At 39.3% G+C, this 26,422-nt stretch overlaps 1 protein-coding gene across 15 annotated transcripts in view; it reads right to left on the reverse strand.

The window, feature by feature from the left end:
• Nucleotides 1-26,422, reverse strand: part of ANKRD44 (ankyrin repeat domain 44) — a 365,215-nt gene that overhangs the window by 74,794 nt on the left and 263,999 nt on the right. For all 15 annotated transcript variants that reach the window (XR_005385154.1, XR_005385155.1, XR_005385152.1 and 12 more), the window contains exons 17-21: nucleotides 19,102-19,173; nucleotides 9,934-10,135; nucleotides 5,925-6,012; nucleotides 4,770-4,887; nucleotides 3,019-3,235 (exon numbers count right to left, since the gene is read on the reverse strand). Coding sequence is in view for 11 of the 15 variants with exons in the window: in XM_038585235.1 (XP_038441163.1) it covers nucleotides 3,019-3,235; nucleotides 4,770-4,887; nucleotides 5,925-6,012; nucleotides 9,934-10,135; nucleotides 19,102-19,173 (697 nt within the window). In the remaining 4 variants the exon portion in view is untranslated. The remainder of the gene's footprint in view (nucleotides 1-3,018; nucleotides 3,236-4,769; nucleotides 4,888-5,924; nucleotides 6,013-9,933; nucleotides 10,136-19,101; nucleotides 19,174-26,422) is intronic.

A 26,422-nucleotide genomic window follows, 5' to 3' on the forward strand; every position in this document is an offset into this window, starting at 1 on the left:
ATATTAACAACAGGAAATTCTCCTTTCACCCACTTGAATAGGTTCACATACAATTATGCAACCTAATTCAGGAAAGAAGATGTGATCGACAGAAAACAGTATGTGAGATAATGCAGGTGAAAGCGCTTTGACTATAAAAGACTATGTTAAGTGTTTAAAATGGCACCAAGACCAGTTCCTGGCAAATAGTATGTACCCAATATGGATTTTTTTAATAAGTAGATGAATTAATGTGAGGAATTATTTTCAACAAAATGACAATAGTTTGTAAATCGACTGAATTTGAGTTAAGGCCCCAGTCCTGTCAGCTTACTTGTTATGTGACTTAGGCAACCCACTTGGGATCCGTGAGCCTCAGTTTCCCATAGGTAAAAAATCAGACTAGTAATGCCTGCCCTACCTAGGTTACTGGATGACGGAGTTTTCAGTTGATAAAGGACCTAAACATGGTTTGTGAGACAATGTGCAATATTTAGAGCAAGAAGGCAATGCCATTTGGCTTTGGAATACAGACTATTGTTCTGAACTTCTTGTTACTGAATTTAGTGCTAAATTAGAGTCCTCTTATGATCTATCCCAGAATTATGTAGATTGGATCATTTTAAGCTTTGAAATACAAGTCTTCTTGCACCTATAGAGGAAAAGGTGAAACTACTTTTAGGAGGATGGAGAAGCATATGAAGTAAGGAATATAAAATCCCCTAAGCTTATTCAAGTTATATTGTTTAGCTTTCCAACTACAACTAGCCCTCACTCAAATAGTCCCAGATGCTTCAACTTCTCTTTACAATGAATCTCCCACAAAGGACCTAGCTTAGGGGAGCATCTCCACCTACCATTCCTTGAAGACTATATGAATCCCAACCTAAGGTCTGTGTAGGGAGGACTGGGGACCCTTGCACAACTTTCAATATTCAAAGTGCTTAGTGGGGGGCGGGGGGGAATCGGGAAGACTGAACTTGAACCCTGGATCCAGAAGACTGCACTGAAGGGTGATTGGTCAGGCAAGGATTGATCCTCCTCCCAGGCTTGCATCTGGAGAGGCCTAAGAACAGAGAGACCCACCAGCCCCACCCCCCCTCACTCCAGGGGAGAGGATGTGGTCTGTAATCAGCACCCTTATTGTGTCTTCCCCTTCCTGTAGGTTTTCTAGTGCCAGAGGACTCTCACAGCTTGACTCAGATGGGGGTTTGGGGGGGTTCTCATCCCTTAGTACGTAGAAAAAAAAATCACAATCTGCCAATGGCAGGGAAGGAGCATAACCAAGTCAAACAAGTAGAAAACTTGGCTCTCACTGAAAAAAGGATTATAAAAGAAGGTCTGACAGCAATATATTAGAGCACTCAAAAACCTTGCTAGTCCTAATAATCATAGTTTCTGAGTAAAAATTCTAATAGAATTGAAAATGGAAAAATAAAATTATAGAAATTTTACTTAGCACCGAGTAGGAAATATATGGGTAATTATCCACCTAAACTGAGGGGGTAAAGACCGTCTCAAGCAAGACTGAAAATCTACATGCAATAAAAAAAATTTTTTTTTGATAGAGTCAACTAATGAAAGTTCAAAATCTCTGCACGGAAAAAAAATATCATAAACAAGGAACAAAAACAAATGAGAGACAGAAAGAAAACACCTGCAGCACACATAACAAATGGAGGATTCCTATTTCTAAGACAAGGTACTTCTAAAGCATATGAGAAATGATAAATAACTCAATAGGGAAAAATGGGCAACAGATGAAAAATGCATGTCCAGGAGAGGAAAAGGAAATGCTAATACATAAAAATAAATACACTATCAGAGAAACACAAATTGAAATAATGAGATACCTGTTTCTTGCCCTTCAAAGTGACACACACACAAAAAGATGGTATTGTCTTGGGCTGCCAAAGGCTTAAGAAAATAGTAAGTTTTATATACACGTCTGATGGAATAATGAATTTTTATACTCTCTTGGTAAAGTAATATGGTATAACTCACTAAAATTAAAAAATATACATGCCCTCAACAATAATTTCACTTTTGGAAACTTATCTGACAGAAGTTAAGGGACTAATATGAACAACACACTGCAGCAGTGTCTTTAAAAGGAAACGACCTGAAACCAATCTGACTGTTCATCAACAGGATCTGGTATGAATAAGGAATAAATTCTGGTATACGCAGTGTACATTTACATAGCTATGTAGCTATCATCTCTGTAGCTCTATAGCTACAAAATACACAAATTATTAAAAAGATTAGTGTATATTAATATATACTGACTTGTAAGAATATCTGCAACAGAAACTTAAACAGTAACAAAAAAAGAAAGTTATATAATATTTCTTATCCAATTCTAGTTTTCAAAAATAGATGCACATGCAATTTGTATTTATTTATTATTCTCACAGGAAAATTATGAAAGATACATACCAAATTACATCAGAAAGTAAATTTGGAAATGGAGACAATTTTACTTTAGGCACTTCAGCATTTTTGATATGTTACAATTAGTATGCATTTTCTTTTTTACTCAACTCAGTGAAACGAAAAATTTAAAATCTCCCAAATAACAAGTGCAACTAAATAAATAGGGGATATAAGACAGAAAAAGAAATGCCAACACAAGAAATCACCAATCAACTAATAGTCAATTGTGACACATAATTACATCATATTTTTTGTTTGTCTTTAGTTGTATTATTTTAATTCCTTGTAGGATCTCTGGTTTACTCAGGTAAGCCAGGAACCTTGATTAAAACTAGTTCTTTCAGTTCATCAGAGCTTCTGATTTGGAGTTAGATGTTAGTGATTAACAAAAAGGAGGAAAGTGTATTTTTACTGCCTTAGGGCATCATGGAGCTAATAAAGGGAAAAGCTAAAAAAGGGGGGGGGGGGGGAGGTGGGTACCTTAGATGCAGAAAGGTTAGAGACCGTGGTTTACAACTTAACACTATGTTCTCACCTCCACCAAGACCACAGTGGTATGGGGCAGGAAATCTACTGGAATCAGTCAAATGACAATCAACTCACCATTGTAACAAGCCCAGTGCAGTGGCGTGTAGCCTTGGTTGTCTTTGAAAGAGCAGTCCTCCTCGGAAAGTGCCATTTGGAGCAGCTCGCTCAGCCACGTGGCGTGGCCCCGTGCAGCTGCATAGTGCAAGGGTGTCCTCCCTCTGGAATCTTTACAGAGAATTGATACTTCTTGTTCCAGCAGCATTTGCACACATTCCTCATGGCCTGTCATAATCTGATGCATTGCAATTAAAAACACAAGACACATCTCAGAAGGGCAGAGATGGGGAAGCAAAGCAGTGGCTAAGTGAGCTAGGCTCGGAGTAAGTGGACACACGCCTGGGCTTTAAGGGAAGCCGACTCTGCCCTGCTTCTGAGGAGCCAGGCTGACAACCCCAGCAAGATTCATGACTGAGAAGTCTGTGAACACCAGCATTTTCAAAACATCTCTTGACTCTCAAGACATTAACTTAAAAGGTATCATGATAGAGTGGAAAATACCAGGTTTAGAATCAGGAAGGTGCAAATTAAATCTTGGCTCACACTCGTAAAATGCAGACAGATCTGCCTCTCTGTGCCTCGGTTTATCCAGCTGTAAGTGGGAACAGTAATAATGACTCACAGGTTGTCGTGAGGCCTAATGAGACGTGTTAAGGCTCCCAGCCTGTGGCACCACCCACAGGAAGTATTAGAAAAAGAGAACTATGATTATGATATTCACCGCTTAGAGTTCTTTTCATTTATCATAGTGTTCAGCACCATCCCCAAATAACCATTTTATGATTTCTGTTTTTGTTTCATTTAGTTTATCTGACATCCTTTAAAAAAATTTCAGCAGATGTGTATGAAGAATTGTCCACAGAAAACATATTTCAGCAGGATACATATTTCAGGTGTTGATTGGGCAACATTTGTAATAAAAAAACAATTAGAAATAGCATGGCTACTGAAAGCTAAGTAATCATTGGAATAAAGTATACCTCTTCCACACAATGGGGGATTAAAATAATGGAGCAGAAAAATATTTAGTGACATGGAAAAAGGTCCTTGATCTACTTAGAGAAAAAAAAGCAGTTTCCAAATAGCATCTTCCATATCCTCTTTTTAAAATTCAAAATAAATCCATACGCAGCAAAAATATTGGTGCTACCTATGCCAAAAAGCAGTTATCTCCAGGAGGTAAGATTACTGGTGATTGTGATTTTCTTCTTTGAGCCTTAAAACTTTCTTTTTTTGTAAATTTTCTATGATGTGCATATAATCACAAAACAGAACCAATTCTACCAACAGCAGGTGTTCATGTATCTATTATCCTAATCTAGCATGAAATCTGAAAGGCAGGACCTAAGAGTACCTGTTATTATTTTACCTTTGCAAAAGCTAGCTTGCTCTTTCTTTCTTTCTTTCTTTCTTTCTTTCTTTCTTTCTTTCTTTCTTTCTTTCTTTCTTTCTTTCTCTTTCTTTCTTTCTTTCTTTCTTTCTTTTTTCTTTTCTTTTCTTTTCTTTTCTTTTCTTTTTTCTTTTCTTTTCTTTCTTTTCTTTCTTTCATAATTTCTGTACTCAATGTGGGGTCCAACTCATGACCCTGAGATCAAGAGTTGCATGCTCTACCAAATGAGCCAGCCAGACTCGCCTGTAATTTCTTTTCGACTGAGATTAATTAGTTATCTTAGGAAACAATCTTATTACTAAAAATTCACATGGGGGTGGAAAGAGGAAAGAAGCTCAATACAAAATTGCTTCACTCTAGTTGAGGAAGATGTACATACCCCTCTGTGTAAAGCTGTACAGCCCATGATGTCAACGGCATCTACATTAGCTTCCTTTTCAAGTAACAATGAAACAGCATCAATGTGTCCATATGCTACAGCAAGCATCAGTGGGGTTCTAGGCAGAGAAATAAATTAGGCCTTTTGATGAAGTTTGGGGAAAACAAACAAATGAAAACCCCATCACTTCCAGAAGGAGGACACCTCTCTTTTCTCTCTTTCTTGAGTCTCCTCTTAACAATTGCTTGATTTTCTGAGTGTCCCCAGGTTGCTTGCATGGAACAGGCTGCATCCATCTCTGGTCTCTAAAGGCCATGTGGAATGGTGTCAGCGGAATGAGCAATAGAGGTGGGACAGGGGGATTCTCAAATGTTCCTGTTAATCCCATCACCTTCAAAACTGTGTAGCAGTCACCAAATAATTACTGAGTAGGCAGTGTGTCTATGTAGGAGGCCCTCTTGCTCCTATCATTGCAGCTCTACTTGTATAGTTTTCTACGTTGAACTTCTGTTCAAGATTTTATTTGATCAAAGCTTCATTGCCTGGAAGAAAAGTCTGACAAGTCTGGAGGAAAAAATAGAGTGTTGGGATCCAGGAGGGGAGGTTCTAGTTGTAACTCTGGTGCTAATTCATATCGAGGGTGAGTCACTAGTGCTTTGTTTTTGCTCTGCATTTCCTATTTGCAAGAGGAGATTAGGTGGAGGAATGGGCTAATAGATGGAAATACTTTGGAAAAACACCCTCAGAAATGATAAAAATATGAAGGAATTTTTTTTTTTTTATGATTCAGATAACCTCCTGAGGTCTGCCCTCCGGTCATTATTAATGTTAAAAAAGGGAATGCAGCAGCTTCAGAAGAGGGTAAAAATGGATACAAACAAGAAACAAAGAAAGGCCAGGACTCATGGCCACAGACATAAAATGTTGGCTCTTTTTCATCAAGATACAGCCCTTCCCATACTTTTCTTGGATATATATATACTCTAGCACAAAACACCCTCATTATTCTAGGGCTCTCAACTATGAATTTCACTCAAATATATACTCCAAACTAGAATTCAGCAGTCAGCCCTCCTAGCTATTGAGCAAAATTAACTGATTTACCTGTTGTGATTGAAATGCCAACAACCCCAGGCCAGGTTTAAGAACACTTACTGTCCTTTGGCATCTTTCACGTCAATTGCTTCTGGGTTGTCTGCAATTTCTAGTAATAGCCGTAAACACAGTGTGTGACCATTAATTACTGAAAAAGAAAAGAATGGACATCCTTTTAACAGACCAGCACCACACGTATCCCTCCAAAGTGAAATTTATTTGGATTTCAAATCAGTGGTTTTCAATTGCTGCTGACAGATATCCCCAGGTTTCCAGTTCCTGCTTGCTGCTGGGCACATCATACCCTAGTGTTTCCATTACTAATCAATTCATCTTCCCCTTTCTTCCCATCATGGCACTTTGGTCCTCATCTAGCTTTTTCCTGGTTCCTATACTGGGAGTTTTTTCCTTAAAAATGATGTCCTTTCTTACCTTGTATGGGACTGATAACCTCTCTGAAATGTTCAGCTGTTCTTTGTGTTCCTCTAAGAGAGTCACCCAATTCTATATAACCCTGAGTCCAGCCTGCCTCCAGCCCTTTTTATAAAGAAGGAAGAAGTGCAAGGAGGGGAAACAGGGGAGCAGAATAAGATGGGAGGAGATGTGGAAGGGAGATGCTAATTGGTCCTGTCTTTGTTTCTCCCAGTCACTTTACATTTGGAGGTAGACATTAGAGCAATGGTTCTGATTGATTAGCGGTGACTTAAAGCAAAACCTCACACCAGAAAGGTGTAGGTGAGCCCTCAGCTGATTGTTCCTAGACTGACATCTCCCAGGAAACTCACAGATGTATGGCCTGCGGCTACAGGACAACTCTGCCAGGAGTCCTCAAACCACAGCCCAGCTTCTCCGCCCTGCAGGGTCTCCTGCAGCTGCTACCTTCCCAAACCGTTGGGCCTCTGTGTTGCCTTGCCCCTTCTGGCCCTAGTGGGGGCTGCTCATGGGCAGGAAAGCCGGCCCTACTGTTGGCCTTGACCAGCTGGGGCGAAACACAAGGTCGTGGCCCAGTGCGCACCAGGCAAGAGGCTTCTTTGGGAAGCAAGCCTCCCGGGCTGATCATCTGCTGGGCTAAGGTATTCTCCTCCAGCTTGCTGAATGGAATCCATAGCCTTACAAAAAAAACATAGCTTTCTGCTGAGGGAGCAGAATGTGAACAAATACGTTTAAAATTCCAAATGTGACCTTCTCTCCTTTCTGAACAATGAGGACACCATAAACCACATTGCTTTCCCCTCCTTATGGCTGTGGAGAGAGAAGGGAATAGATGCAGCTATGTTCGGTTGATAAAGGTTCTTCTAAAAGCTGTGTTTTACAGTTCTTTTTATTGCACGCCAGTCATGAGAGAAGGCTAATTTAACAACAACATATTTTTCAGGGACAATGCATATTGGAATAAGCTCACATTCATCAACACAACTCAAATTAACTACAGGAATAATGCCCACGTTTTGTAGACCATTGCATTCAGCTCATTCAGCAATGTTCCATTTATGTATCTCAGGAGGAAATTTTGTAGACTGCAATACAGGCAATACACTGCTGTTGCTGTTGTTTTTATTTTTTTGTTGTTTTAAAAATTACATTAATCTATTGCCACTGGTAAAATATGCAAGAATTTAATGTACGCTTAAAAGGAAATGATTAGCAGAGGACTGACAGCTAAATACTACAGACAATGGGGTTGTGAAAGAGCAGGTCTGGTGTATTTTCATTCATTCTTCTTTCTATGTCAATTAGAATATTGACAACATTCTTTAAATACTCATAATCATAATAGTTCTAAAGATGTTTGACTTTTGGCTACACAGAAAAAGAATAAAACCATCTAAGTACGCTGGAGAACAAACCCATTTCTACAGTGGTGTTTTGTTTTTTTGTTTTTGGCAGGTGTGGGGTGGTGCGCAGCAGCTCACGGCCTTCAGGTAATCATAATTCCCCTCTATTATAAAAGTGTAGCAAAACTAGAATTCTCATTGGCTTCCCATACACATTTTCCTCAGTTGCCTTCTAGCAGAAAGATGCTAACATCTCCTTACGCCGTTCCCGGCCAACTCCAGCTTTGTCTCAGACTAGCTCAGCCTCTCCCTGGCTGTGAGTGACAGAGAACCATTTTTCATGTTGCTCAAAGGCCACAACTGTCATCGCAACTATCTGTGCCAAAACCTCTAATATCCAACCTGGCTCCTGCCCCCTCACAGTACTCCCAGGATTTGAAGAAAAAAACCCCCCAAGTTGGCCTCTCAAATTGGAAAAGATTGTGGAAGCACAAGCTGAAGCTTCTGCACAGCAGACATTTTGTGGAGAATAGAGTCAAATGACAGCCTGCATCTTTTTAATGAATGACCCCAGGGAAATCCAAAAGGAGTGAGTCATCTTGACCACCAGGGGGCTCCGTTGGACCACAACCTGGATCACAGTGGCACATAAGTGACAATGATTATCCTTCACTGTTTACCTGTTTACGAGGACAATTGTCCACAATCTAAATAGGCCTTTTGTAATTGTCAGGACATACTGTGCATGGTACGTAACACAGCATGCTTAGCACACTAATAGACAGCTAATCAAAAAAATAAAAATAAAAATAAAATAAAAGACAGCTAATCTTTAAACTAAATTTGAACTTTATAATAATACCAAGAATGCCCGGAACACCGAACTTTACAATGATACTTGATAATAATATGAAGAATACCAAAAACACTAAGCGTGGTAGGAAATGAGAATTTATAATTTAACCACACTAAACATTACTGACCTCATGGCTAAAGTTTTTCTCCAGGAAAATCATTTCCAGATAATTAGGCAACACCATGCTTTTTTCAATCTTTATATTGCCTTGGAAATATAAGTGGTTTGGAAATTCAAGGATATACGTGGAAATAGTTTCACAAGATCTGACATTTTTCCAAGTAACAAGAATCAGAAAGTCTTTTTGGAAAACTGTCTTTACACCTTCGATTCCTCAATCCACCCATTATTTCATGGTCTGAATGATATAGTTATTTCTCTACTATCCTGATCGAAGGCTGATATCATTGAAATCCTGACTCCAAAGAAATTTATGCCTTAGCTGAGCCAGAGAGTCTTCCACATTTCCTCTACATCTGTGTATGCATCCAGGAATGTCTTGAGAGGATTCTATTTTATGTATATTGAGAAAAGTCCCAGAGAAGGCAAATAACTTACTTTTTTATATAAACATATACTTTTTAAGAGTATTTTTACACCTGATGGCTCAGGAATCAGAGCAAAAGCTAAGAAGCATCCTTTAGACTGGGAGAATGATGTGCTAATTAGACTGCTGTCTGATGACACTTTTGATAAAATAGCTGTGAAAAATCATTAATTTTATGCTTTAAAATGCTGTGTGATTTTGTCTCTGTAACTCATCTGAAGATCACATTACACCTTGCCTCCTCTTTAGCAAGTTTTGTGACAGCCAATGGGCAAAGTTCTGAACTCTCTCCTGAGTTAAGAAGGCAAGATACAATGCAGAGAATATTTAGGGCAGAATTTAAATCATACTTTGTATGATACTATCATGCTGGATACATGTCATTATACATTTGTCCAAATTCATTAGAATGGACAGCACCAAGAATGGACCCTAACATAAACTATGGGCTTTTGATGATTATCAATGGGTCAGTGGAGGTTTATCAATCGTAATAAATGTAACACTCTGGTGAGGGATACTGATAAAGGGAAAGGCTATGGATGTGTGTGTGTGTGTGTGTGTGTGTGTGTGTGAGAGAGAGAGAGAGAGAGAGAGAGGAAGTACACAGAAAAATCTCTGTACTTTCCTCTCAATTTTGCTGTGAACCTAAAACTGCTCTAAAAGAAGGCCAGAAAAAAAAAAAAAAAAAAAAAAGAAGGAGAAGAAGGCCAGAGCCTTCATGGCCACAGAACACTAATCATCTTCAAGTGGATCGTAGGCCAAAAGCATTTTGGAAGAGTGGAGGCATATCTGATATAGAAAGAAAATTGATACTTTCAAAGTTGGGATGAAAGAAAATGCTGCCATCCTTTTACTTAGACTTGTAAGCAGACTCTTGAAAAGACCCACCTGAGGCATGAAGTGGGGTTCTTTTGGTTACATTGTCTTTCACAAAGATGGATGCGCCCTGGTTGATAAGTGCTTCCACACATTCTGTGTGTCCCTTAAAGGCAGCCAGGTCCAGAGCCGTGCGGCCTTTCTCATCCCTGATGTCCAGGTCCACCAGCGACTGCAGAAGGACTTCCACGGCTTGATGGTGCCCATTGTAGGCCTGAAAGAAGAAACAAATGACTCAAATGCTCGCTTACCTCAAATCCCACAACAGCCCACATGAGAGGCTGAGCCTCCAAGATCAATCTAATAATCTAATACAGACCAACAGTGAATGAATTAATAGAATCTTCTATCTTAGGGATGCCTGGGTGGCTCAGCAGTTGAGCATCTGACTTCAGCTCAGCGGGTGATCCCGGGGTCTCGGGATTGAGTCCCATATCAGACTCCCTGCGAGGAGCCTATTTCTCCCTCTTCTCCCTATTTCTGTCTCTCTGTGTCTCTCATGAATAAATAAATAAAATCTTTATGAAATAAAAAGGAATCTTCTATCTATCAGTCCAGTCCTAAACATACTGACACAATCAGAATATTTGGGGGTAGACTTTTCTGTTAAACACAGAAGGAAAAAAAAATCACTAAAAACAAAGTGGACTTGGTAATTCATCAGATGCTTACAGACCTGTTACCTGTAATAGGACCCTGGGCAAGTTTCTTAATTTCATTTGGAGTTTGTTTTCTCATCTATATATAATGAGAACAGTAAAAGCTGCCTCCCAGGAAAGATAAAAAGAGATAAATTCACACAGGCTTTCTATAATATCTTGCACACAATTGATGCTTCCTCCTTTCTCCTTTACTTCTCCCGTTGATTATCATGAAAACATAGACACAATTATGGAAATATATTCCATGTACCAGCACCAAGTTCAGGCCTCGTGTGAGGTCCTATGCTATGTTAGGTTAAGAGGCTTCATGCTACTAAAGCACAACATTGAAAGCCTGAGAGATCTTTTTCTTTAAGTCTGTAAGGTTAAAAAAAAAATGTATATGTGCACACAAGGTAAAGGACATTGGAAATAAAAGGGAGGAGGGATAAGGATAGGAGGGGGGACTTCATGGGGGTGGAGGAGGGAGTGAAGGGGATACAGGAAAAACCTGCCACAGAGCCCTCAGCAGCCAGGGTCCCCTCCTTGTCAGCTGCATTTTTTATTTTCCCACCACACTGATTCCTCAAGGCACAACATATTTGGAAGAAAGCTTAGCACAGACAAAAGATCAATCTCCAATACATAAAACGCTCTTACAAACCACTTTAAACTTAGGAAAATGTACAAAAGGCATGAAAAGACAGCTCACAGAAAAAGAAACATGAAAGGTCAATGAACATACGGAGAAAATATGTAAATTTTTTAAGGTACTATTTCTCAACTACCAGATTGACAATGATTAAGTTTGGTCATGTCTCGTATTAGTTAAGACATGGTGAGAAAAGCACATGAGTGGCTCAGCTGGTTAAACAGCTGCCTTTGGCTTAGGTCATGATCCCAGGGTTCTGGGATCGAGCCCCCTCCCCGGGCAATCTGCTCTGTGGGTAATCTGCTTCTGCCTCCCCTGCTCATTCTCATTCTCTCTCTCTGTCTCAAAAAAAAAAAAAAAAAAAAAAAAAAAAAAAAGACATGCAAACATATGACATTTGTGAAGAATGGCTTGACAAAATCTATCAAAAACTTTTTGAAAAATTAAGCTTCAGACAGTATGTATAACATGACCTCATTTATATAAAAAGGAAATATATTCAGATATATACCTATCTATATCTGTGTATATTTCTATATCCATAGAAAACTTTAAAAGAATACAAAAGAAACTTAAAAGGGGAAAAAAAAAGAAACTTAAAAGGGTAGAGGTGGCTACCACTAGAAATGGAATATAAAATAATGAGTATATGGACTTATTTCATCTTACCTTTTTAAAAATCATTTGAATTTTTTCCTAAGTATATGTTAACGATACCAAAAACTACACATAAAAAGACCCATAGAATTTAAGAGTATTGATAGGAATTGCTTTAATACTCTCTCTTTACATTATTTTTGTGAATGATTATGGTTATGATGTATTAAACATATATTACCTATAATATGCAGTATAATATTTCACATGCTGATGAATCTCAAATTTATATCCCATTGCTAACTTCTCTTTTTTACTTTTAGACTTGTAGATTCAACTGCCTATTGATATTTCCACTTGAAAATATGCATTTCAAGCTTAACACATTCCAAAACAAATTATTTTAATAAAGATTTTATTTATTTATTTGAGAGAGAGAGAGAAGGCACAAGCAGGAGGGAAGAGGAAAAGGGAGAAGCAGACTCCCCACTGAGCAGGGAGCCTGATGTGCGGCTCCATCCCAGGATCACGACCTGACACAAAGGCAGACACCTAACTGACTGAGCCACCCAGGTGTCTCCCAAACCAAATTCTGAATTTCCTTCCCCAGACTTGCTCCATCTGCAGCCTCCTCCATCAGAGTAAGCGGCAATGCTATACTTCGAGTCACTCAGACCCGAAACTTCAGAGTCACCTTTATCTCTCCTCTCAAGCCCAGGGCTGGAGCCGTGTGCAAGGGCTCTGGGACACTAGGGAAATGGGTGCTGAAAGGTAGTGCCTCTCTCCCCCTCCCAGCTGTGCCATGCCCTGGGACAGGGATGTGTCTGCTGAGAGGAAAGGATCCCTTTTGCTAACCACACAGGCATCATAGGTTCTCTGGCAGGAAAACACCTAACTTCACATCCCTGTTCTAATTCAGACAGAAGTGCGGTGTGGCTAGTAGCAGCCCTCAATGTACCATCATTTCTACTCTTTCTTTAAAATATATCCAGAATCTACACAGTTCTCACCATAGCGCCATCCTCTTGCCAAGATATGGCAAGTGCTTTCCTTTCCATCCTTGCCCCGCTGCAATCTGTTACTGACACAGCCTCCAGATGAAATCTCTTAAAACCCAAGTTGGACATATCAGTCTTTGATGAAAACTAGTCAATGGCTTCTTCCTTCTTTGATAATTAAAATCCAAGGCTCTTAGGATGAGGCCTCCTTCTACTCTGATCAATATACCTCTTCACTCACTCTGTTCAACCACACTTACTGCCACTTTCCCCCCTGCCCCCCACCCCATGGTTAAATACATGCATTTCCTCCTCTGGGCTATTGCATCTGTACTTTCTTTCTTTTTAAAAGTTTATTTTTTTTTAGTAATCGCTACACCCAAGGTGAGGCTCAAACTCACGACCCCAAGACCAAGAGTCACTTCTCCCTCTGACTGAGCCAGCCAGGAGCCCCTGCATCTGTATTTTCTATTTCTTCTAAAAAGCTCTTCCCCCTGAGGGCCGCGTGGCTCTCCTGGTACTTCTGCTTCAAATATCCTTATCTGGAGGCTTTCCAGAGCCAAAATGCAGCCCTCCACACTCCACCTCAGCATACTACCAGACTCTCCCCACCACACTTACCCTGCTTCATTTTATCTGTATAGCACTTATTACCACTTGATATCTATTACTTATCTGTTGTCTTGTTTATTATCTGTGGTTGAAGGCATTTCAAGTGTATTGTTCACTGCTGTAATCCTAAATCATGCCTGGTGCATAATTGACACTCAATGACTATTTGATGAATAAATGAATTAATATGATGGCTGTTATAATCATTTATTACTATTAGCAGTGAAAATATATTTTTAAATAGCAGCTATTTACCTATGCAAACAATCTTTTTATTGATGAAAAAACAAAACAAGCAACAATTAATTTGTCACCAAGATCACTTAGCTATTGAGGGGCCAAATTAGAATTTGAAACCCAGAATCTGCAATGTCTTATACTTTTTTCCAGTGACTCCACTTAATTGACTTTTAAACAAGATACTTTTGTCTCTACAGGTAATGGCATGAAAGAGTTGAATAACAAATGTTGAATTAAAAACCTAGACACCTCCCTCTCTAGAAGGCTTGACACAGAGATACAGTGACTTGATCACAATTATGAGGCAAGAAGGTACACACTCAGGCTAACTTCTAGACTATTGTTCTTTTACTATACAAACTGCCTTTCTTGAGACAGGAAAATAAATTCCTACATGTCCACCTCTCTGACCTGTACTTGCTGTGTGAACCATATTTGCATAAGATTGTAAGCCTTCAGTCTCACCAGGATTTTGAAGCAATAACTAAATTTATTGAGCCCTTGCTGTGTGTCAGGCAGTATTAGACATGTAGCACCTCATTTAATGGCCATGACAACCCATCATTTGGATGCTACTGTTATCCCTGTTTTACTGAGCGGGACACAGAAAGGCAGAGACATTACCCAGCCTTTCCATGGTCATTTAGCCTTAGATGGTGGAGGTGACATTCAAAGACCAATTGACCCTTGAGCCTGAACAGTGGGCTTTTCATGAGCTCCTACGGAAAGGGTGCAAAAAGACCAAAAGGAACATGATTCTTTACCTCTTGATTATAGGAAATGTCAAACTTGTACAAAGAGAAGAGGAGAGTGTAATGAATTCCTATATACCTACCACCCAGTTTCAACCATTATCAACTGGCCATAGGTAATTTTAAGCCAACTTGGGAGGACCTATCCTCCTGTAAAAAGTTGTGGTACTAGGAGTGTCTACATCAGGGTATAAATCAGCCTATCTTACTTTATTCTGGGCTTATCTGTGACTTATTTGAAAATTGACTTTTCATAAAACTTCTCATTTTAAAGTATAATGGTAGCTACTGCTTCAGCTTATGTGTAAATCCTGACTTCCCACCAAAGGGAAATGAATTCTTTATAGATAATAGCAGGGCCTAGATGTCATTTGCAAATATTGGTTTCTTCAGTGCCAGTTACTATTATCACAAAGATAATAAACATTTTAATTTCCATCAATATGCTTTAGCCTAGGAAAATAGAATTGGCAACTTGTAAATGGCATGTGTATCTACAAAATATGATGGCTAACATATTTAGATTTAATAAAGAGAAGACACAGGAGAAAGAGAAATGTACATAGGAAGCAAGCCAATGTGAAGGAATCAGCTCTGTTCAGAAGAGCAGAGTCACATTAAGGCACTTAAGTTAGGTGTTAAACTTATCCCCATAATTTCTCCTTTAATCCGCACCACAAACAATCCATCAACCTATGTTAAATTTGGAGGCCTAATATTAAAAAAAAAAAAAAAAGATGGAGTGACACTGCTGGCAATTAGGAAAGCTTCAGAATTCCAACCCATGCTTTCTTCTCTATTAGGCACTTTAAATTCTCTTAAAGACAGAATGGTTGAAAGGCCAGATTTACCCACAGAACTCCTTTCATTTCTTTCCCTAGTCTAGCTTGAATTTTAGCATGCAAAAGCATTACCCCACAGAATTGAAGACACAAAACTATGTACACTCAACTTTAAGGGCAATTTAAGGGGAACAGTAAGGGTAACTTTGATTAGACAAGAACTTTCACTTATTTCCACACTTTAGAGCTTAACTCTAGAAACAAATGACCATGTGATATGGAATTCTATTTTAGGGTTAAATGCATGATTCTGCCTTTGAGCAGGTATATGGTTCTTGGAGTATACAAAAAAGTATACAATAAAGCTTTAAACTCTTTGAAGGAGGCACAGGTAGGCAGGAAAGGAGACTTTTCTCATGTCAGCAGTACATGAGGAAAATTGCCCTATTACTCTATTTCCTTCCCAAACCAGATATTTAGTAGATAGTTTCACCAATGATTTCTGAAACAAGTTACCTCCTAAATGAGGAGGCAATCACACAAAAGAACAAATATGCTTGTTCAAAAAGCACGAAGTAGTTTGGCTTTCAATAGACAACCCAGTTAAAACCTTCACCAGAGGTAGCAATCATACATTTTAAATTTAATTTTTGAAAAATATTTATTAAAAATATTTCATTAGGTAATTTAAGTATGTCTTAAACACAATTAATTTCTTTGAACTTTTTAGATAGGGACTTAGGGCAATCAGGAGAAAAAATTTGGGATCGCAAGAGAATCCACAAAACAATGGGTCCATCTGGAAATCTTGACAGCTGGAGCCTTTCATTTGCATAGGCTTGTTCCTTGATTTAATTTTTTCAAGTGGATGAAATGTTTATGAAATTCACTCGGTTGATAACCCTAGAGACTTGAATCATTCAGCCAGGAAATAGTAACTCAAGGCAGGTCAGGTGTTTTTGTGGCAGTCAAGGTTTGGGGGCATCTGGGTCTATTTCATTGCTAGAATGCATTCATAGAAGAAATAATGTGCCTTGGGTTTTTATCAGGTTAATTGCCACCGAGGCCCCTGGAGAGAAGGATGGGCATATCTATAGGGTTCTTGAAGCAAATAATGATTTTTTAAAAGATGTTATCATTTAGAGGGCAAGAATAACATAGTTTTAGAATTAATCCACTGCTATCACCCTGGTCAAAGTTATCGTCATCACCATCGTCATCACTTCCTGGTTGTCTTGCTTCTCTTATTGTTCCCTTACAATGCAAACTCCACACAGAAGCTAAAGTGATCCTTTTCAAATAAGCCACATCATATCATCTGTCTCTTCAAATTCCTCCTAATGGTTTTCTGATTTGCTCAGAGTAAAAGTTGAAGTTCTTACAATGGAGTACAAGGCCCTGCCCTGACTCCCTGCGTCATCCACATGTCAGACCTTGCCCCCTACCATTCTCCCTTCCCTACTCTGCTATTCGGGGACCATGATGAGCATGCCCTTACCCCAGGAACTCTGCACTTCTTCCCAGCACACTCTTCTGTCAGCTATCAACATGGCCAGCTCTTAAGGTCTTTGTTCAAACATGAGATTCTAGGCTATGTAAAGTAGAGCCTCATCTGGCACCTCAGTGTTGCCTTGCTGAGCCCATTTGGAGCATGTGCAGCATTTCTTGCCATTTGTCATGTTATATTTTTACTTGCCTATTTCTCTCCTAGACTAGAAACTCCACAAGGACAGAAGCTGTTCTGTCCACAAGGACAGAAGTTTTGTTCACTGCCACCTCTCCTGCTGCTGGAACATGTGCTTAGCACACACCCAGTTAGCATAGGTCAGATGAAAGAACGATACGTTAGCAGTAGTGAGGATGAAGCTGATTGCACATATGTGCCAGCCATGGTTCTAACCACTCTACATGCATGAACTCATGTCAACCCCACAATGGCCCTGTGATAGAGGTACTGCTATTCTCATATTATCGGTGAGGAAACTGAGACACAAGAGGTGAGGTATTGGCTAAGATCAGACAAAAAAAAAAAAAGCCAATTAAATAAATTTATAAGTTAGGAAGGGCTTGGGGGTCTTTAACTCACTCTTTTTAATTTACAAGTGGGAAAACCATGACTAGATGAGTTGTTAATGGGAGGACTGGTGACTGGGACCTCCTTTCTGGGTGTACTTCCTAGGTGCCTGCAGAACTGCCAATGCCCAGTTCTCTCCAATGATGACATACTACCCTGTCTTTACATGACCACAAACCCACAGATCTTAGCAGAGCAACTGGCACACAGTAAGCCCTCAACAATAATTTGGGGTGAAAAAAAGAATGAAAGATGACAGAACTTGGGGAAGCAAAGGAAGTCTCTTCTCAGGTTACTAGCAGATGTGGCAACGCAACCAACCCCACTTACAAAGGGCATGAGAATTCTAGCTGAGATAACCTCAAATAGTCCTCCCTAGGGGCAGCTAACACTGTTTGCGAATGCACAGCCTTGGTGCAGTAGATGGTTGGGCAGAGATTCTAGGGAGCAACCTTTAGAGCAACCTGTAATAAGAGCCAAGTGGCATGAAGTTTTATGCATGCAAATTCCCACTATCCATCTACCTTTCCCACTCTAAATCCATCTCCAGAACAGAGACTGATGCACATTTAAGCCTAATTTCACTAGACTCAAAATGTGTGTGTGTCAGTGGGTGTGTAGTGATGTGTTGGCGGCTGTGGCAGATTGTGGTGAGAAGGATCAGCAGATGTGCTGGCGGGTATGGGGGGAGATTAGCAATGAAGCAGGGGCTGCATGCACTGTGATCAGTTCATCCCAGTCCTTATGGGATGGTTCATACCCTCACCTTGTGTGCCATCAACAAAACACTCCCCTCTGTTCTACAAAATCCCCATCTCATTTTTTCATCAGAATGACACTGAGGAAGAGCTATACTAAGTGAACGTCCTAACAGTTACACTTAGAGACCCAGCCCCTTTAACTCTTCTTAGTATTCAGCCACCAGGTACATCCAAACACCATCACCATGGCTGTGGCCTGAGGCCTCACATTGCAGCAGAGCCTTCTACACGTGAGCTGCTATTGCTGGGTATGGCTGCTGGTCCAAGAGGCTCCTGGGAAGAGCTGTTGATCACCAGTTGCCAGAGCCAAGTGGCATGAGGCATGAGGTAGAGTGGTGGGTGAATTTTCTGGCTCGGTCACCCCCTTGGAGAGTTTGGGGATCCTCACCCTGTGCTGTTGCATTTCCTTTCAATGGGGGATATGGAGAGGAAGCTTCAGTGGTGACAGAATAAGTCTTCCTCCCTGCTCTGAGATCTCAGCCAGTACAAGAATCAGAGCCTCATACCTTCTCCGAGATCCTGATTTCAAGTGCGCGGAGAAAAAGCAGAGTTGCAATTATGCATGTGCTCACCTTTCTCTCACAAGTTTGTGTTTAAATATCTGACAAATTTTTAATTGTGGTATTTGATTTACTTTTTGGTAGGTTGTATACTCCTGTATTGTTGGCTATAATCAAATATTTAAAACCAAAATGTTTTCTTCAAATTTCTTCAATTTTTAAAAATTTAACTACTGGATGATAATAATTTTAAAGATTGTTAAAAAGTATAATAATCATTTATTAAGTACACTATGGTAAAGGCATTAAGAAAATGATCTCTTCCTTTGCCCCCATTTTACAGGTGGGGAAACTGAGGCCTCGCTGAGGTAAGTATGTGTCTGAGGTCACCAGTGGGGAAGTTAGGATTGGAATTTGAGTCCGTCTTTCTGTAACTTGTGCCTTTATCCATGTCCTGTTATCATTATTAGTATTATTGTGCTACTATGCTTTCATTTTAAGAGCAGCCTAATTCCAGGAACACTTAGTTTCTTTTTGTAATCGGGGAAGCCACCCACAGCACCTCACTTACAGCTAAGTGGAGCGGACTCTTGGTAGCACCGGAGTCAGAATCTTCAAAACCATTGTTGGTTCTTTCTAAAAGCTGTGAAGACAAAAAGGAAAAAATAGTACATGAGTAAAATTTGCAGAGGGCATCCTCCTTTATGAAAACTGATGTTGACATAAACGCAAAAGAGGCTTCAGAAATGTAAAAAATAATGCAACTTGGCAATATAAGAAACCTGGTACGGCATATCTGAAACAAATAAGAACTTGGACTTAGCCTGTCTGAAACCAGATACTCTAGCTGAATATTTCAACTTCTATATCATCTCAGCATTTGCTGATGAAAAAAAGGCTTTCATACTTGAAAGATGCTCGGCTTCACCAATCCAGGAAAATAATTCATGTTTAATCCACTTTTTACCCAGTAATAATGAAAAATTATAATACCCAATATTTATTCCATTATCAAATGTGCATTTACTTGAGATAGTGTTGAAAAAGACATACAAGGCTCCTATTCTCATGGAGCTGACATTCTAGGGAGGGAAATCATAGACAAACAAATAAATATAGAAATAAGAGAATATCTGCTAATGACATATGCTATAATGAAAATAAAATAGGGTGATGTGATCTGAGATGACTGGGAAGTTACCTAACAGCTGATGATCAGGGAAGTCCTTCTCAAGGAAGGAAAATTAAAGTAAGACCTAAATAAGAAGATTAAACCAAGTAAAAGTGCAGCAAGAGAGTATCCTGGAGGAGGAGGTCATGAAGAAGGGAGTGCAAATGCATCAAGGGGCTACGAATATGGTGACTTGAAGGAACAGAAAGGATAGTGTGACCAGGTTATGATGTTGGTGAGGGTATCAGGAAAAAGACATTCTCATTGACTCTTGGTGGGAACAAATTGTTAAAGCCTTTCTGGATAATCTGTGCACACCTGTGACCCTAGGAATCAATTCATAATAAATAATTAGACAAGTGTATGATGATGCATGTACAAAGATAATTCTTCAATGAATATTTTTTTTCTTTTTTTTTTCAATGAATATTTTATGAATGATTACCAATGTGCCTAGACATTGAAGGTTCAATAATAAATAAAATATTAAAATATCCATTTTCTTGGGAAGAGGGTAGGCAATAAAAGAAAGAAATTAAGCAGTTAGTTAGAAAATGGTATGTGCTATGGAGAAAAGTAAAACCAAGAAGGAGGGATCAGAGGGCCAGAGAGGAAGTCAGTTTGCAACTTAAATAGGGTGATCAGGGAAGGTCTTACTGGCTGAGAAAAATCTTGAAGGTAGTGAGAGAGCCTTATAGACATCTGGGGGAAGAGCATTCCAAGCAGAAGGGCCAGCATCCGCCAAGTCCCTCTGGAATAGGTGTCCTTAAGGACATCGAGGATGCTGGAACAGAGTGAGCAAGGACAAGAATGACAGGAAAGGAAATCAAAGAGATGGTGGTAATGGGGGTAGGAGTGTCATCAAGAGGCTTCTGGGTTATTATAAGATTTTTGACTTTTCATCCTGAGATGGAATTTCACTGGAGTGTTTTAAGCATAGAATGACATGTTCCAACTTTTAGACTCTAGGGAGGGCACAGAGAGAACCTGGGGCAATAGTTCTAGAGAGAAACAACAGTGGCTTAAACCAGCAGAGAGTAGTGGGGATGAAGAGAGGTAGTTGGACTGTAGATATTTTTGGAGGTAGAATCAACAGGATTTCTGATGGATTGATTGAACATGAATCTAAGAGAAAGAGAGAAGTCAAGGATGACTCCTAGGATTTTGTCCTATACAAATGTAAGGGTGGCAGTTCGATGAACTGAGATGGAAAAGACCAAAGGTGAAATATACCTAGTGGGAAAGAATGAAAGTTGGTTTTGGAAATGTTAAGTTTGAGATGTTTTTGAAGTGTCCAAAAGTGCCTGTTAACCAAGCAGCTGTTGGGTACAGGTATTTAAAGCCACAAGACTGGATAAGATGAACAAGAGAGTAAAGTAAACAGAGATGAGAGATGAGCAGAAAGTTGGAGAGATGAGGGGGAACTAGCAGGAAGACAGACTGAGCAGATGAACTAGAAGGAACACCAGGAAGTGTGAGGTCTGGAAACCAAGTGAAGAAAATGTTCCAATGAGATAATGAGTAACCATGTCATAAGTCCTGATAGGTCAAGTAAAATGAGCCCTGAGAATTGATCACTGGGTTTGGCAACACGAGACTATTAGTGACTCTGTGAAGAGCAGTTTATCAGAACATTGTTTATATGAAAAAAATAGAAAAATAAATAGCAATAGAGATGGGTTAAATAAACTGAAGTGAGACAAGGATTTCTGGGGAAAAAGTGGAGTAGGAAGTTTCGAAGCTCACCTCATCCTACAAATACAGCTAGATAACACCAACATCAGCACAAATAACCCAGAAAACAATCCAAAGATTGGCAGCACAGACTCTCCACAGCTATGCATAGAGAGGAGGGCACATCAAAGCGGGTACAAAAGGTAGAAATGTAGTTGGGAGCTAAATGGACCCGCAGGACTGTAGGAGGGAGGGAGGAACAATGGGGGCGCAGAGGAGGGAGAGAAACAGACCATTACACCACGCACCCCAGGCACAGGAACCCACACAGGGAAGACAAATCCCTGTAACATTTGGCTTTGAAAATCAGAGGGGCCTAATTTTGTGAGTTCTTAGAATCAGTGGGGCTTAACACCTGGAACGTGAAAAATCAGTGAGCTCAACTCTGGGAGAGCCAGGAGGGTGAGAAGAAACTGAGTTCTACCTTTAAAGAGATAGCACACAAACAGCCTAGTAGAGATAAGGCATAGAAGCAGCAGTTTGAAAAACACCTGGGGTAGGACAGCCCAGGTGGCTCAGTGGTTTAGCGCCGCCTTTGGCCCAGGGCCTGATCCTGGAGTCCCGGGATCGAGTCCCACGGTGGGCTCCCTGCATGGAGCCTGCTTCTCCCTCTGCCTGTGTCTCTGCCCCTCTCCCTCTCTGTCTCTCATGAATAAATAAATAAAATTTAAAAAAAAGAAAAGAAAAACGCCTGGGGTATAGGCAAAGATTTATTTACTAATCTCAGAGTGTGTGCCAGAGGGGCAGGGATTTTTAGGAGACTTCTCTAAGAATCAAAGAGTTGGCAGATACCATTTCCCACCCCTGCCCCCAGCCTAGACACACTGTCCAACACTGTGCCAACATTTTCCACCTAACTTGTTAACAGTGGCCCTGCCCTGGTGTTCTTCTACAGACCTGTGCCCCTTCAATATGTCCTTGGCTGGAGCCCATTCAAAGAGGTGCCACAGGCCTGGCAGTGTGCAAGTAGCCCTGACAGTAGCCAGCAATGCTCCAAAGTGACTCCTTCCCTGGGGAGAAGGGAGGATAACTACACACACCAGTCTGACTGTGGCCCCAGCAGTGAGCTGGAAGCAGACATCAGGTCTGACTGCAGGCCCCTCTCATAAAAAAAAAACCCAAAAAACCAACCAACCAACCAACCAAACAAACAAACAAACAAACAAACAAACAAATTTCTCAGGAGACCACACAGGGAAAATACACTCAAGTTTGGTGCTACTGTATCTCTGGCAAATGCCTAGTCTAACTCAACTTAAGTTGAAGGCAGCCCCATTTGGCCCACTAGTAACAAAGAGACCAAACCCTGCCCAAAACAGGCAACAAGAGCTATCAGTGATGACTGGACTGAAGGCAAAAGCGGCCCAACCACAACAGTGGGGTGCACACAACACACATAGGAGATACCCCAAGATGCTAGGTTCTGGTAAACAGGGGACTTTGCCCTACAGGGTACCATTTCTTCATAAGGCCACTATTTTCAAGAACAGGAGATGTAGTGGACTTTCCTAACATATATAAACACACACAGAAAGTTAGACAAAAATGAGGAGACAGGGGAATATGTCCCAAATTAAAAAATAGGGCAGGAAAACATCAAGAAAGCTAAAATAAATGGAGATAAGTAATATACTTGATAGAGAATTTAAAGTAATGGTCATAAAGATATTTACTAGACTTGAGAAAAGAGTGGAGGATCTCAGTGAGACCCTCAACAAAGAGTTATAAAACATAAGAACCAACCAGAGATGAACTCAAGAACTGAAATTTAAAATTTACTAGATGAAATAAATAGTAGACTAGAGGATGTGGAAGAATGGTCAGTGATCTGGAGGACAGAGTAATGGAAAGCAATCAAACTGAACAGTAGAGAGAAAAAATAATAATAATAAATGAAAACAGACTTAGGGAACTCAGTGACACCATCAAGTGTGATAGCATTTACATTATAGGGATCCCAGAAAGAGAAGAGATAGGAAAGAAGGCAGAAAATTTATTTGAAGAAATAATATCTGAAAACTTCCTGAATCTACAGAAGGAAACAGAAATCCAGATCTAAGACCCACAAAGATCCCCAACAAAAATCTACCCAAGGAGGTCTACAGCAAGACAGGTAGTGATTAAAATGGTAAAAAGTAGTGATAAAGAGAATTTTAAAAGCTATAAGAGAAAAGAAAACAGTTACATAAAAGGTAAGCCCCATTAAGCTATCAGCGGACTTTCCAGTAGACACTTTGCAGACCAGAAGGGAATGGCATGATATATATTCAAAGTGCTGAAAGAAAAAAATCCTGCAACCAAGAACACTCTATCCAGCAAGGCTATCATTCAGAATAGAAGGAGAGATAAAGAGTTTCCTAGACAAACAAAAGTTAAAGGAATTCATCACCCCTAAACAAGATCTAAAACAAATGTTAAAGGGGACTTTTTTTTTTTGAGAGAGAGAGAGAGTGCGCACATTGTGCACAAACAGTGAGGAGAGGCAAGGGGAGAGGGAGAGAGAGAATCCCAAGCAGACTTCACACTCAGTACTGAGCTCAGCTCAGGGCTCAATCACACAACCCTGAGATCACGACCTGAGCCCAACTCAAGAGTCAGACGCTTAACCAACTAAGCCACCCAGGCACCCCTAAAGGGGACTTCAAATTGGAAAGGAAAGACCATAAGTAGAAGAAAACTACAAAGCACAAAAGCATTAAATTAGCTATATCTATATAAATCAGTCAAGGGATTCACAAAATAAAAGGATGTAAGTAAGGTATGATACCATATACCTAAAACATAGGGGTGGGAAGAGAAGTAAAGAATGGGTTCAAACTTAAGCAATCATCAATTAAATATACACTGCTATATGAAGAAGATGTTATATATAAACCTATTGGTAACTATAAATTAAAAGCCAGTAATATATATGCAAGAAAATAAAGAGAAAGGAATCCAAGTATATCACTAAAGAAATCCAGCAAACCATGAAAGAAAAAAAAAAGCAAAAGAGGAAAGGAGCAGAGAAGAACTACAAAAACAACCACAAAACAAATAACAAAATGGCAATAAGTACCTACCTACCTACCAATAACTGCTTTGAGGGGCACCTGGGTGGCTCAGTCAGTTAAGTATCTGCCTTTGGCTCAGGTCATGATCCCAGAGTCCTGGCACTGAGTCCCACACTAGGCTTCCCACTCAGTGGGCAGTCTGCTTCTCCCTCTCCTGCTACCCTTCCCTCTACTCATGCTCTCTCTTCTAAATAAATAACTCTCTTTTAAATAAATGAATAAACGAATAAAAAAATAAATAAATAGATAAATAAATAAATAAAATCTTAAAAAAATACTTTGAATGCAAATGGACTAGCTGTTCCTATCAAGAGACATGGGGTGACGGAATGGATAAAAAAGCAAGATCTATCTATACGCTGTCTAAAAGACTCATTTCAGATTTAAAGACACATGCAGATTGAAAGTATGCATATAGAAAGGCATTTATTATGCAAATTTAAGTGAAAAGAAAACCAGGGTAGTAATATTTACATCAGACAAAATAGACTTTAAAACAAAGACTGTAAAAAAATAAAAATAAAAATAAAAAAATAAAATAAAACAAAGACTGTAACAAGAGACAAAGAAAGAAACTATATAAGCATAAAGGGAATAATCCAACTGGAAAATATAACAACTATAAATATTTTATGCACCCAATATGGGAGCACCCATATACATAAAGCAGCAAATAACAAACATAAAGGAAGTAATTGACAATGATATAATAATAGTGGGTGACATTACTACTCTACTCACATTAATGCATAGATTATCCGACAGAAAATCATCAAGGAAACAGTGGCTCTGAAGGATACATTGGACTACATAGATCTAACAGATATATTCAGAACATTCCATCCCAAAACAGCAGAATACACATTCTTTTCAAGTACATTCTCCAGAACAGAACAGATATTAGGCCACAAAACAAGTCTCATCAAATTCAAAAACACTGAAGTCATACCATGCATCTTTTCTGACCACAGAAATCAACCACAAGAAAGAAATTCTGGAAAGAACACAAATACATGAATTTTAAAGAACATGCCACTAAACAGTGAATGGGTCAACCAAGAAATCAAAGAGGAAATAAAAAAATACATAGAGGTAAATGAAAATGAAAATACAATGGCCCAAAATCTTTGGGATGCAGCAAAAACTGTCCTAAGAGAGAAGCTTATAGCAATACAGGCCTACCCCCAAGAAGTGAGAAAAATCTCAAATAAACAACCGAATCTTAAACCTAAAGGAGCTAGGAAAAAGAAGAATAAACCAAACCCCAAATCGGTAGACAGAAGGAATATATTAGAGTAGAAATAAATGAAATGGAAACTGAAAAACACAATAAAACAGATCAATGAAACAAGGAGCTGGTTCTTTGAAAAGATCAACAAAATGGATAAACCTTTAGCCAGACTTATAGAAGAAGAAGGAGGAGGAAGAGGAAAGAGAAAGAAAAAAGACTCAAACAAAATCAGGAATGAAACAGAAGCAATAACTATACTACAGATACAAAGAACTATAAGAGCATATTATAGAGAATAAAAAATTACATGCCAACAAACTAGACAACCTAAAAGAAATGGATACATTCCTAGAAACATATAACCTTCTAAAATCAAACCAGGATAAAATAGAAAATTTGAACAAACCAATTAGCAGCAATGAAAATGAACCAGTAATCAAAAAACTCCCAACAAACACAAGTCCAGGACCAGACAGCTTCACAGGAAAATTCTATTAACATTTAAAGAAGAGTTAATACCTATTCTTCTCAAATTATTATAAAAAATAGAAGAGAAAGGAGAGCTTCCAAATTCACTCTATGGGACCAGCATTACCCTGATATTAAAACCAGATAAAGACACTCCAAAAAAAAAGAGACCTATAGGCCAATATCTTTGATGAACATGATGAAAAAATCCTCAACAAAACATTGTAAAATAAGT

This window comes from Canis lupus, chromosome 37, assembly GCF_011100685.1.
Source record: "Canis lupus familiaris isolate Mischka breed German Shepherd chromosome 37, alternate assembly UU_Cfam_GSD_1.0, whole genome shotgun sequence".
Lineage (NCBI taxonomy): Eukaryota > Metazoa > Chordata > Mammalia > Carnivora > Canidae > Canis > Canis lupus.